This window comes from Jaculus jaculus, chromosome 11, assembly GCF_020740685.1.
Source record: "Jaculus jaculus isolate mJacJac1 chromosome 11, mJacJac1.mat.Y.cur, whole genome shotgun sequence".
Lineage (NCBI taxonomy): Eukaryota > Metazoa > Chordata > Mammalia > Rodentia > Dipodidae > Jaculus > Jaculus jaculus.
In genome coordinates this window covers 83573687-83586970 of record NC_059112.1, presented here as the reverse complement: position 1 = coordinate 83586970, position 13284 = coordinate 83573687, and the positions used below count along the sequence as shown (strand labels likewise).

The following is a 13284-nucleotide window of genomic DNA, read 5'->3' as shown; positions in this document are numbered from 1 at the left end:
TGGCACATGTGTCTGGAGTTTGTTTGCAGTGGCTAGAGGCCCTGGCATGCCCCCCCCCCTTTTTTTTTCTCTTTCTCTCTCTCTCTGTCTCTAATAAATAAATAAAAATAAAAATAAATTCTTTAAAAAGAAAAAAAAATCCTGTGACATAAATCATAGACTTATTGTGAAGTGTTAACAGCTTTTTGCACCAAAATAAGTTTCCCTGGGCCAGAATATGAGGGAATTATCTGTAACTTTCCCATCAACTTTTTAATTATTTTATTATTATTATTTTGTTTTTTCAAGGAAGGTCTCACTCTAGCCCAGGCTGACCTGGAATTCACAATGTAGTCTCAGAGTGGCCTCGAACTCATGGCAATCCTCCTACCTCTGCCTTCCAAGTGCTGGGATTAAACGTGTGCACCACCACACCCAGCTCAAACTTGTGTTTTTGAGGCAGGGTTTCACAATAGCCCATGCTGACCTGGAACTCACTCTGTCTTTTTTCTTTTTCTTTTTTCTTTTTTTGGTTTTTCAAGGTAGGGTCTCACTCTAGCTCAGGCTGACCTGGAATTCACTGTGGAGTCTCAGGGTGGACTCAAACTCACATCAGTCCTTCTATCTCTGCCTCCTGAGTGCTGGGGTTAAAGGCATGCGCCACCACGCCAGGCCACTCTGTGTGTTAGATTGGCCTCAAACTCCTAGAAGTCCTTTCCTTCATGCTGTCAAGTACTGTTATTAGTGTTGTAAACTATACTTGGCTCTCAACTTTGGCTCTGGTGTTTTGAAAACCCCTTTCTCCGAAATAGAGTGTTTGTTTCTAAGCATTCCTCCCCCCATCCTTTAGCACTTACATCTTTTTTGGGGGGAGGGGCTTTTCAAGGAAGGGTCTTGCTCTAGCCCAGGCTGACCTGGAATTCAACCATGTCGTCTCAAAATGGCCCCAAACTCATGGTGATCTTCCTATCTCTGCCTCCCGAGTGCTAGGATTAAAGGCTTGCACCATCACACCCAGTACTTAGCACTTAATATTCTACTTTTATTTATTTATGTGTGAGAGAGAAGTGGATAGGGTGTGCCAGGTCCTCTGGCCTCGGTAAACTAACTCCAGATGCATGAACCATCTTGTGCACCTGGCTTTTGTGGCTTCTGGGGAATTGAACTTGGGTCCTTTGGCTTTGCAGGCAAGTGCCTTAAGTATAAAGCCATTTCGCCAGACCCAGCACTTAACATTCTTTCTGCCCCTCTTCTGCAATGTTCCCTGAGCCACGAAGGAGGTGATAGGGATGTCTCTGAGCACTCAACAGCCACTTACTTTCAACACTTCTTCTCAGCAGTCAAAGCCAACTGTAAAAAGAAGCTTCTCCAGTTAACTGTGAGAGCAGCACTAATCTATAGGTAAAACATAAATGTTTAGAGGGCAGTTGGATGGGCACAACATAACCATTTAGCCAAACAGCAGTAGTAACTTCCCTCCTATGGTCTTCCTAGCTATGGGATTTTTGCTAAGTTTTCAGTACCAGGCATGAATTCCCTCCTATGGACAGGCCTGAAATCCAGTCAGAAAGGCTGGTGAACTGCATTAACACCCATTCACTATCGCCCTGGTGGGCACATCTTGCCTGACTGGCTGACTGTGTATCTCCTAAGGTCCACTACAGATGACTTTTCTCTCCCAGCAGCCTGCATAGAGCAGGTGTTTGTTAATACACACATTACCAGCTTAGGAAGCCAAAAATTAAAACATCAGAGAGGGTCTAGAGACATGGTTCAGTGGTTAAGATGCTTGTCTGCAAGGTCCTAAGGACCTAGGTTTCATTCCCAGTCCTCACGTAAAGCCAGATGCGCAAGGTAGCACATTTGTCTGGAGTTTGTTTGCAGTGACTATAGGCCCTGGCATGCCCATTCTCTCTCTCTCCAATAAATAAATGAATCAACAAATAAAATGTTTTAAAGCATCACAAATATGCAGCCATTACAAGGAAATGTTCTTGCCAAGTGACTGTCATGACTAGACCAAGTTCCAAGTAGGAGGCTGCTCACCAAAGCAGCCCAGGGCACACAAGTCTGTCCCAGTGGAAGCCGCACTGTACCGAGGATGGCACTCTTCCTCAGCTTCAGCCCAGAGTTTCTGTTGTCCCCTATATTTAAAGACAATGTCAAGTTGGTCTCTTAATTATATCATTATATACTTTTTATAATGCAGGAAATAGCAAAAAGTATAACTTTCTCTTGCAGCACATTAAGCTCCGTATCCATTGTTTATTATTATCAGCTGATTTGTCTCCATTTCCTGAGTATGTAGGTTTGCCCAAGACCAAAGAGAGTATTGGGGTGCTGGCCTTACAGGGTGGAAACGCATAGCTGTGTGCTCACTTGGCTCTTGGTCACGCCAGGGTGTGCTAGAGATAGGAATCCCAAAATAAGTCAGAGGGTGAGTAGGCCTGCCAAGACTGGCTCTGTAGCCCTGGACACTTGTCAGAGGAGATGTCACGTCACGCCCAAGACAAGGACCACAGGTGGCAGGAATGGTGTGGGTGAGGACAGTCAGCTGGCCTTTACTCCATACATTTTACTGTTCACTCCTGCTTGGGGGCGAGCTCAGGCTGGTGGGTATGGGTATGTACTTATGCGGTTCTGAAACCTATGGCTCTAAGGCCATGTTGTGAGGTGTGGAAGGGAGGGAATGTTAGGACCTTTACTGCAAATAAGTCCTTTTGTTTTGGGCCAAGGTCTCAGGCATCTCAGGTTGGCTTCAAACTTACTGTGTAGTGAAAGATGACCTTAAGCTTCAGATCTTCCTGCATCCATTTCCCAAGTATTGGGCTTATACATGTGTGCCACCAAACCCCATTTGGCTGAGGATTTAACCCAAGGCTGGATTATTATTTATTTATTACTTATTTATTTGTGAGAGAGAGAAGCAGACAGAGAGAGAATGGGAGTGCCAGGGCCTCCATCTACTACAAACAAACTCCAGACACATTCGCCACCTTGTGCATCTGGCTTATGTAGGTCTTGGGGAATTGAACTGAGGTCCTTTGGCGTTGCAGGCAAATGCCTTAACCACTAAGCCATCTCTCCAGCCCCAACCCAAGGCTTAAAAAATATTATTTATTTATTTTATTTGAGAGAGAGATAAAGAGAGAGAATGGGTATGCCAGGCCCTCCAGCCACTGCAAACAAACTCCAGATGCATGCGCCACCTAGTGCATCTGGATTTTGAGGGTACTGGGGAACTGAACCTCGGTCCTTAAGTTTTTGTAGGCAGGTACCTCAAAGGGTCTCTAGCCACCTCTCTAGCCCCCAACCCAAGGCTTTAAACTTTCTAGATGAACGTACTCTTATCAACTGAGCTATATCCGAAGCCCAACCTATTAGAAGAACAATTAAAAGATTAAATTCTTATGGGAGATGGCTCAGCCATTAAGCCTGCAGAGGCTGCTGACTTGGGTTCAACTTGAGTAACGTATGCCAGGCACACAAAGTAGTGCACGTGTCTGGAGTTTGTGGCAGAGGCCCTGGCATGCCTATATTCATGTTCTCTCTCTTCTATCTCTTTTTCTGCATCTCTCTACTTATAAATAAATAGAATATTAAAAAAGAATCCCTAGGACCTCTGAGTCCTCCCTCTTTTATTTAAAACAAATTTTTTGAGGTAGGGTCTCACTCTAGCCCAGGCTGACCTGGAACTCTGGAGCTCCAGGCTGGCCTCAGACTCAGAGATTCTCCTGACTCTGCCTCCCAAGTGCTGGGATTAAAGGTGTGCACCTCCATGCTGGGCTCTGAGTCCTCTTAGGAAATGATAAGACTTTCTAAAATCCTACTTCCTTGTATGTCAGTTTAAAGAGATGACCATTTTCTTCAAATTTCCTAAATCACAGCAAGATATTAACAAATTGAAATTGTATAATTCTAAGAAGAAATGGTTTATTTGCCTGGGTTTTTTTTTATTGAAAGGATCTATTTGAAGAGCTATAAAAATCAAATTGATTTGGTCCATTTCATATAGCCCATTATGAAGTAAATGTTTAGTTAGTTAAAAACATCTCCAAAGCTAATCTAATGTGGATTTCCTGTTAGTTACCATAATTGCATTTAACAGAAAGTAATTCTTGCCATTACATATGTGACCGCATTATTAGAATATTTGTTTATATTTTTCCCCCTTTCCCTTCTACCTTCCTCTTCCCCCTTTTTCTACTCTTTTCTCTGCTTTCTTCCTTTTCTTTGTTTTGCTTTGTGGAGACAGGGTGTCACGTAGCCCAGGTTGACGTTGAACTCTTGAGCCGCCTGCCTCTACCCTTCAAGTGTGGATTATAAAATGAGCTGTCACACTAGGCTCACACCCATTTTTCATGGCTTTTATTAAGTCTAAACACAACCTACACTCAGAACAACTCGTGCATACGGTGTGAGCGACTTCTTGTGTGGTGATTACTGTCTTCTCTTTTAGGGATCAGCCACTACGATGATCTGTGCACGGCAGTGGCTGAGGAGTTGAATGCTGTCATTGTCTCCATTGAGTAAGTAATTAATGTGTCATTTAGTAAAAAGAAATTGTAAACACTGTCCAGTAACTTTACAAGTGATAAAAATACAGAAATGTAAAATGTTGAGAATACTGATGTGGGCCACACCAGTTTGGATTTCTTTTATGGCAGGATCACACTCCAGCTGAGGCTGACCTAGCGCTCAAGAGCTGATATTAAAGATATGTGCCTCACACTGGGCGTGGTGGTGCACACCTTTAATCCCAGCACTCGGGAGGCAGAGGTAGGAGGATTGCTGTGAGTTTGAGGCTACCCTGAGACGACAGAGTGAATTCCAGGTCAGCCTGGGCTACAGTGAGACCCTACCTCGAAAAACCAAAAAAAAAAAAAAAAAAAAAAAAAAACAAGTGTGCCACCACACCTGGCCTTAACATTTTTTGAACTAGCTTTAATTAAACCCTGAATTACCTATTTTAAAAAATATTTTATTACTTTATTTATGAGATTATTTATTTGCAAGGAGAAAGAGAATGAGAATGATGGGTGCACCGGGGCTTCTTGCCACTGCAAATGAACTCCAGGTGCATGTGTCACTTTGCACATCTGGCTTCATGTGGGTCCTGGGCATCAAACACAGGCTACTAAGCTTTGCAAGCAAGTGCCTTTCACTGCTGAAACATCTCTCCAGCCCTGAACTTCCTTATTTTAAAAAAATGAATAAATTATTTATTTATTTATTATTTATTGTGTGTGTATAAGCCAGGGTCCCTTGCCACTGCAAACAAATGTCAGACACATAAACCACTTTCATGCATCCAGCTTTATGTTGTGTGGGATCAAACCCAAGCATGTCAGATTTTGAAAGCAAGGGCCTTTTACTGAGCAATATCCCCATCTGGAATTGCCTTACTTTTAACATTTACTCATTTGTTTGCTTCTACAGTGCTAGGGATCAGATCCAGCACCTCATATATGCCAAGCAAACACCTTGCTACTGAGCTATATCCTCATTCTACCTTGTTTTAGTTTTGAAAATTTCTAGAAAAGGCAATAACTAAAAACTAGCAATATATAATCTTGATACTGATTTTGTTGTTGTTGTTGCTGTTTTTTATTTGTCAAGATAGGGTCTAACTGTATCCCAGGCTGACTTGCAATGTACTCTGCAGTCTCAGGCTGGCATGGAACTTTCAGTGATCCTCTTACCTCTGCCATCTGAATGCCACCAAGCCTGGCTAACATTTTGTTGTTGTTGTTCTTGGTTTGAGGCAGGGTTTCTAGCCTAATGTGACCTGTAACAATACAGACTGGCCTTGAACTCATGGTGGTCCTCCTACCTTATTCAACCTCTCAAGTGCTGGGATTACAGGCATGCACGATTATGCCCAGTTCTTTATGGTACTGAGGATCACACCTAGGGTATTGTACATGCTAGGCCAGTACTCTACCAACAGAGCCACATCTCCAGCTAGCCATTTAAGGGAATTTCTCCTACATGCAAGAAGTAGAAAAGGGCCCAGAGGCTGCTGCCTGGGAATGATGAGTGTCCACTGTGAAGTTGAGGTGATCAGCTGCTATGTTTTGCTGGCTTTGGGGCTGAAGAACCGAGGAAAGGGAGGCCGAGCCTGATGGAGCCTCTGCCGGCAGGCGCTGCGCAGCGAGCTGCAGGCAAAGGCAAGCTGGACGGCGGCACCTGCCTGCTGCATGGAGGACAGGCACGGGAGCTCACCCTCTCCCCACCCAGAGAGGCAGTTGCCTGTCGGTGGGGGCGTGCCCCCAGCTCGATCATTTCCCAGGCCTGAGGGTCCAGTGGAAGGAAGCTTTGGAGGGTCCACCTTCATGGTCACTGCTGCTGCCCGTGTCCGTGGGCGATTCAGAGGTACCAGCAACCTCGCCATCTATAAGCCTCTGACAGTTAAGCCTGTGTGAAATTGCAGAGCAGTTGTCTAATTTGCAAGAACCAAAAGACTACTTCAGTAAATTCTCTTCTCCCCATAGTACTTTCCAGAGCTCTTTCCTTTCTTTTTTAACATATCCCTTTAAGAGGTAATGAATAGTGGAACTGGGCTTGTAGCTTAGTAGTAGAATACTTGCCTATTATGTGTGAGGCCCTAAGTTCCTTCTTTACCACAGAGGAAGAAATAGTATCCAAGGCCGGCAGGGCAGGTTAGCATAGTGGTAATAATAGTCGGGCTTTGGGTTGCATCTTTGGTGTTTTTGTTAAAGTTACTGATTACCACATTCCTCCTCAGGTCTATTCTTTTTTCTTAAATGTTTGGCATGATTTCTTGGGTTCAGATGATATATTTTTTAATATTTTATATTTATCTTATTAGAGAGAGAAATAAAGACAGAAAGAAAGAGGCAGACAAAAGGAGAATGGGAACACCAGGGCCTCTGGGCACTGTAAACAAACCCCAGATTGCATGCACCACCTTGAGCACCTGGCTTGCATGGGTCCTGGGGAATTGAGCTTGGGTCCTTGGGCTTCACAAGCAAGCGCCTTGACCACTAAGCCATCTCTCTAGTCCTCAGACCATCTTTCTATCTGTAGAGCTGTGGCAAATTCAAGGCTGTCAGAAATTGAACTTAAGTTTTCAAAACACAAGGTTTCAAAAAAGAAGTAGAAAAGTTATTTTCTTTAAAGCTGTTTTGATAGCTTGGACCACAGCACTAGCACCGTACTCAACAGCTGTTAGTGGTGTGACTGACCGTGTAAGAGCGGAGGTAGTGTTTTGAGGTGTCTTTATAAACCACTCTTCAGAACAACTAAAAAGAGGTGAAGACTTAACAGTTGATGTGATGGTAACAATCCAAGTCACATCTGTCCCATGCCAGACATTGTGACAGTGTTTCTTCCCCTGGGTGAGCGTTCCTTGATCATCCACAGAAAAGTCCTACATAGTACTACATAGTGAATTCAAAGCCAGCCTGGGCCAGAATGAGACACCACCTCGAAAAAAATAAGAATAAAACAAATAAATCAAGGTATGTATTTTACTGTTTTCTTCGCGTATGAGGAAACTAAGAGCTCGCCGGTCAGCCCGTGAAAGTGTCAAATGCTATTACTCCATGTTCAGTAAGTGACCCGGTCTCAAGGAAATAAGGTATAATGGGACTAGAGAACGCCTGATACTCTCCTCTGGCTTCTTCACACATGTGCAATAGTACACACACACCAAAACAGTACAAGACAATAAAGCTCAGGAGGGGCTGGAGAGATGGCTTAGCAGTTAAGGTGCTTGCCTTACAAAGCCAAGGGTCCCAGGTTCGATTCCCCAGGACCCATATAAGCCAGACACACAAGGTGGCGCTTGCATCTGGAGTTCGTTTGTAGTGGCTGAAGGCCCTGGTATGCCCATTATCTCCCTCTCTGTCTTTCCGTCTTGTCCTCTTCAAATAAGTAAAATAAATAAATACTTATAAAAATAAAAATGCTCAAAAAACATAGGAAGTTGGACATTAAATTCCGTAAGAGATTTATCTGGCTTTTTTAGGTGTGGAAAATGGTTTCAAGTTGGGCTTTTAATTACGGGTTCAGTACACTTATATTCCACTTTATGTAGCTACCTGCAGCCCGTCCCCCTGACGTTTCTGCGCGCAGGAAGCGGCGCAGCGCTGGGCGCGTTGCTAGTGTAGCCCGCAGACCTCTGCGTGCCGGCCTCGCTCGGCTTTTATCACCTGTAAGTCCCGACGCACCAACTTACAAAGTCACGGTGCTGTAGGAGGCTCATGTGCCCGTCCACATAAGAGATCGTAGGCGTCATACACCTGTCCTCGCTGTGCCTCCTCCCAGTCGGGAGGACAGAACCCTCCTCGTCAGCTCCGCCACGGGCTAGGCCCCATTCCCAGCACCAAAGGACACCACAGAAACCGAGAGGACTGGCTTACAGCATCCTTCTCCTCAGTCCTGCCCACCGCAGGTGCCTCAGTACCGCAGAGAAAGTGCAGTAGCTGCTTCTGCAAAAGCGAGTTTTCTTCCCTGAAGGCCCCTGACACCCCGCTCCTGCTCATTTAACTGATGTCTTCTCGGCTCTGGCCTCTTCCAAGACTGAAAAATAAAATGAAATAAAACCAGTTTCTTTCTTACGGTTTAAATCTTATAGCGTTTTGGTGAGTTTGAAAACAAACTTATGTCACAGCCATACAGCACCTGTGACCAAAACCCACGGCGGCTGGGGAAGACTGGCCTGCTTCCCGCCACGTGCGCCCGACAGTGTTCGGTGAAAGCAGCCTGAGCGGAGGCTGGAAGGGGCGGCGCCCAGGCCCAGGCAGCTTCTGGACCCTTGCGGTGCAGGGCGAGGTTTGCCTCTGCCTGGAGGAGGAGGTGCAGATAAGCATGGGCCTGGACCCTGCTGTTCACAGATAGTCTCATAAAGCCTGTTTCCTCCTCTTTCCTCAGAGCACAGATCACGCTTTGGACATCAGGCATGCTAGGCAGCTTCTCTGCCTCCGAGTTCATGTCCAGCGCTATAAAGCCTTAGGCTGGTGGGACCAGCTCATTGGAACATCTCCTTGTTTAAGTAGGTCCCCACTCCAGGCTAAGTCGCTCTACCTCTTCTTGGTTCTTTAAAGACCGGGCTGGTCTTGAGCTCATGGCAGTCCTCCTGCCTCAGCCTCCCGAGTGCTGGGACTACAAGCATTGAGCCAACAAGCCTAACTTATCAGATGCTATTCTTACCCAGTCAGTAAGGCATTTGCTCCGAGTTTCGCTCTCCCTTGCTGAGTGATTAGTGGTCAGGGTGGTGGTGAGAACTGCCTGCTGTTCTCAAGAGAACAGTGTCAAAAGTAGAAACGGGCTGGAGGGATGGCTTAGCAGTTAAGGCATGTGCCTGCAAAGCCAAAGGACCCAGGTTTGAATCTCCAGATCCCATGTAAGCCAGATGTACATGAGGGTGTATCCATCTAGAGTTCATTTGCAGTGGTCAGAGGCCCTGGCACACCCATTCTCTCCCCCCCCTTTCTCTCTCTAATAAGTAATATAAAATAAAAAATAAAAGTAGGTTTTAAAAAAAAGTAGAAACAGGATTGAAGAGATGGTTCAGTGGTTAAGATGCTTGCCCGCAAAGCCTAACAACCCAGGTTTGATGCTCTAGGACCCACATAAAGCCAGATGCACAAAGTGGCACATGCATCTGGAGTTAGTTTGTAGCAGCTAGAGGCCCTGGCATGCCCATTTTCTCTCTCTTTCCTCCCTTGCAGAGAAACAAATAAAATATTTTGTTTTAATAAGTAGAAACAGCAAGGACAACCCTTCTCTAGCCTTTATACACAAACCACAGCTCAGGAATGACAAGAGAGCTGGGTGTGGTGGCACATGCCTTTAACTACAGCACACTGTAGGTAGACAGGGTTAGGACAATTGCCTTGAGTCTGCGGCCACCCCCTGAGACTACCGAGTGAATTCCAGGTCAGCCTGGGCTGCAGTGAGACCCTACCTTGAAAAACTAAAAAAAAAAATGACAAGAGAAAATCCATTAATTCCCATCCACTATAGGGCAGTTTTACTGTATATTCTTTTCGTGTGTGGGTGTGGTGACCACATGTATTCATGTCCATACATGTGGGCTCACGTGTATGTCTGTGTGGAGGCCAGAGGACAGCCTCGGGTACAATTCCTCAGGTATACCATCTACTACTTTTTGAAACAGGATCTCTCATTGGCACAGAGCTCACCAGTTAGTCTAGACTGACTAGCCAGTGAGCCCCAGGTATCTAACCCTCTCCTCCTCCCCAGCCCTGGCATTACAGGGCATGTGCCATTCTATGCAGCATTTTACATAGGTTCTGGGAATTGAACTCAGGTCCTTGTTTTTTTCAAAGCAAAGCACTTTACCAATGGAGCTATCTCACTATTCCTGCAGAAAACATTTTGCTAAAGTAACAAATAGATTGTTCCCCTGGGGCTGTGCCTGACACATAGCATGATTTAGATTCACCCACTGAGGACATAGGTACTCTAGTCTTGGAGGGATAATAAGCTTCTAATGTTCCCACGATGCATGGATTGAGCTTTCCTTGAGAGATGGAAGAAAAGAGATAAAAATAAGAGCTAAAAAGGCAGTGAGACCTCCCTCCCTCCCCCCCACCTCGGAATCAAACCCTTAAGAGATGGCAAAAAGAGAAAAATAAATGCAGAACAGGCAGTGAGACTTCTGTCTCTCTTGGAATGGAACAGCAAGATGACTTCATGCCAGTCTGTAACACAGACCTCTCACCTAGCTGGCACAACTTGAAACAAACCCTGTCCTTCTCACAGTATGAGGTGGCAGGTGTGGTTTTCCAGGTTAGGTTATTTTGAGAAAGAATGCTGGTTCCACCCCCCTTAGGACACTGAGGTCAGCCGGGTTTTTGCAACTGACATCTTCCAACTGCGTGCCTGGATATGGCATTTACCCTTGAGTTACAGGGCAGAGTGTCAGTCTATGCATTGCTCCTACTTCCTGGTCCCTGTTTAAAGTGGTAGTAAAGTAAATGTCAGGGACTGGGCCTGTGGCTCAATTGGAAGAGTGCTTGCCTAGCATACACAAAGCCCTGGGTTTGATCCCAAGCACTACAGAGTGTGTGGAGACACACACCTATAATCCCAGAACTCGGGAGAATCAGGAGGGTCAAGGCCATCCTTGGCTAGATGGTGAATTAGAGGCCAGTCTGTGCTCTCAAAAAGCAAACAAAACAAATAAACAAAAAAAACCCCATAAACAGGGCTGAATTAAGAGTGCTTATTTAAGCAAGACTGCCCTAGTTTGATGCCTTGAGAACCCAAGTAAAAATCTGGGCATAGTCATGCATGTCTATAACCTAAGTCCCCAGAGGACTAGAGGGAGGACAGAGTATTGGGGATCAGAGAATAGCTGGGATTCACTGACCCCAAAAACAGCAGCTCCGGTTGGAGGAGAGACCCTGTCTCGAGGAAGGATATGGGTGAGCAATGAAGAAGGACAGCACGTGATTCCCTCTGCGGGGTGCATGCATGTGCGTACACGCTCGTACACACCACTCCCCTCCCCCCACAAACACGGAAAAAGAAAAAGGAAAAAAAGCGTTAGATTGCAGGAATAGAACATCTCGGGTACAGCACCACTCTTTGATTCATAATTATGGATGAATTTTTTAGAGAAAGCTGGGGGTATCTGTATATTTTGGCTTCCAAAGGGAAAAGTCCCTTTTGACTGGGAGCTCAGGTTCAATGGAAGAATTGGCATTTGAAGCACAAGGGCTAAAAAATGGGAACATTTGCCAGGTGTGGTCCTTAATTCCAGTGCCCAGGAGGCTGAGATAGGAGGATGCTGTGAGTCCGAGGCTAGCCTGACACTACGTAAGTCAGCCTGGGCTAGAGAAAATGCCTACCTCCAAAAGGGGGGGAGCATTTGTTGATGAAGTGGTGGGGAAGGGCCCCAGGGATGGAGAGGAACCAGTCTACTGGGAATGGGAACAAGAGCGATGAGCTCAGAGAGAGATGAACGTGTGACTGGTGATTCTCAGCGCAACAGTTGCATTACTTGGGGATTTTTCTTTTAATGTAGGTGCGTGGTTTCACCCCAGAGAAATTGAACTAGAGTATTCTGTAGAGGGGAATTGAGAACCCCTGAGCAAATGCACAGAATTGAGGAAGTGGGGTTTGTAAACATGGAAGCAGACTTGGCGCTTAGGAACAATTTCCTTTTTTTTTTTTTTTTCAAGGTAGGGTCTCACTGTAGCCCAGGCTGACCTGGCATTCACTATGTTGTCTCAGAGTGGCCTTGAACTCATGGCAGTCTACCTACCGCTGCCTTCTGAGTGCTGGTGTTAAAGGTGTGCACCACCACACTCGGCAAGTTTGTTTTTTTATCAAGGTATTTATTAAGAAAGAAATGTTTTCTGGGGCTAGGGAGATGGTTCAGGGGTAAAGTGCTTGCTTGTCATGAGGACCTGAGTTCAGATCCCCAATACCCGGTAAAACCTGGGCCTGGTGGTGCACACCTGTAACCCCAGTGCTGGGGACGTGGAGAGAACAAGGATGCTGGCTACCTAGTCTAGCTGAATTGCTGTGCTCCAGTTTCCTTGACAGACCTTGTCTCAGAAATAAGGTGGAAGGGCTGGAGAGATGGCTCAGCAAGTAAAGCACTTGCCTGAAAAGTCTAACAACCCAGGTTCGATTCTCCAGTGCCCATGTAAAGCCAGATGCACAGAGTGGCACAGGCATCTGGAGTTCGTTTACAGCTGCTAGAGGCCATGGTGCCCCCATTCTCTCTCTTTTATCTCTCTCTGTTTGAAAATAAAGTTGAGAGCCGGGCATGGTGGCGCACGCCTTTAATCCCAGCACTCGGGAGGCAGAGGTAGGAGGATCGCTGTGAGTTCAAGGCCACCCTGAGATGGTAGAGTTAACTCCAGGTCAGCTTGGACCAGAGTGAGACCCTACCTCGATAAACCAAAAAAAAAAAGAAAGAAAGAAAGAAAGAAAATAAAGTTGAACACAATAGATGTAGGCATTCAACATTTGCATCTGGCTTTTCCGTACACACACACGTATGCCCACCCACATGCTCATACATGTACACACATCATACACATGTACACATGCAAAGAAAGGAAGAAATGTTTTCTAAATTTTGTAAAGATAAGTAAGATAGGAATAGCCATTAAGTATAAAAATAGGCATAAAGTGTTATAGGTATGAAATAAATAAATTTTTGTTAAAGAGGGCTAAAGGAAAAAGAAGTAATTTTTTCTTCTTTTTGACTAAGAACATTACTCGGGAAATGCAGGGCCTGTTTTGAAGGTTCTTCATCTCATAGATAAGGTAATGTAAAAATAGACTCAGAAGCAG

General features: G+C 45.3%; 1 protein-coding gene across 2 annotated transcripts in view; it reads left to right on the top strand.

Moving 5' to 3' along the window:
• The window catches only part of Nceh1 (neutral cholesterol ester hydrolase 1), an 89560-nt gene that overhangs the window by 60889 nt on the left and 15387 nt on the right, over nucleotides 1–13284 (top strand). For both annotated transcript variants that reach the window (XM_045130246.1, XM_045130245.1), the window contains exon 3: nucleotides 4439–4508. In XM_045130246.1, the coding sequence (XP_044986181.1) occupies nucleotides 4439–4508 (70 nt within the window). The remainder of the gene's footprint in view (nucleotides 1–4438; nucleotides 4509–13284) is intronic.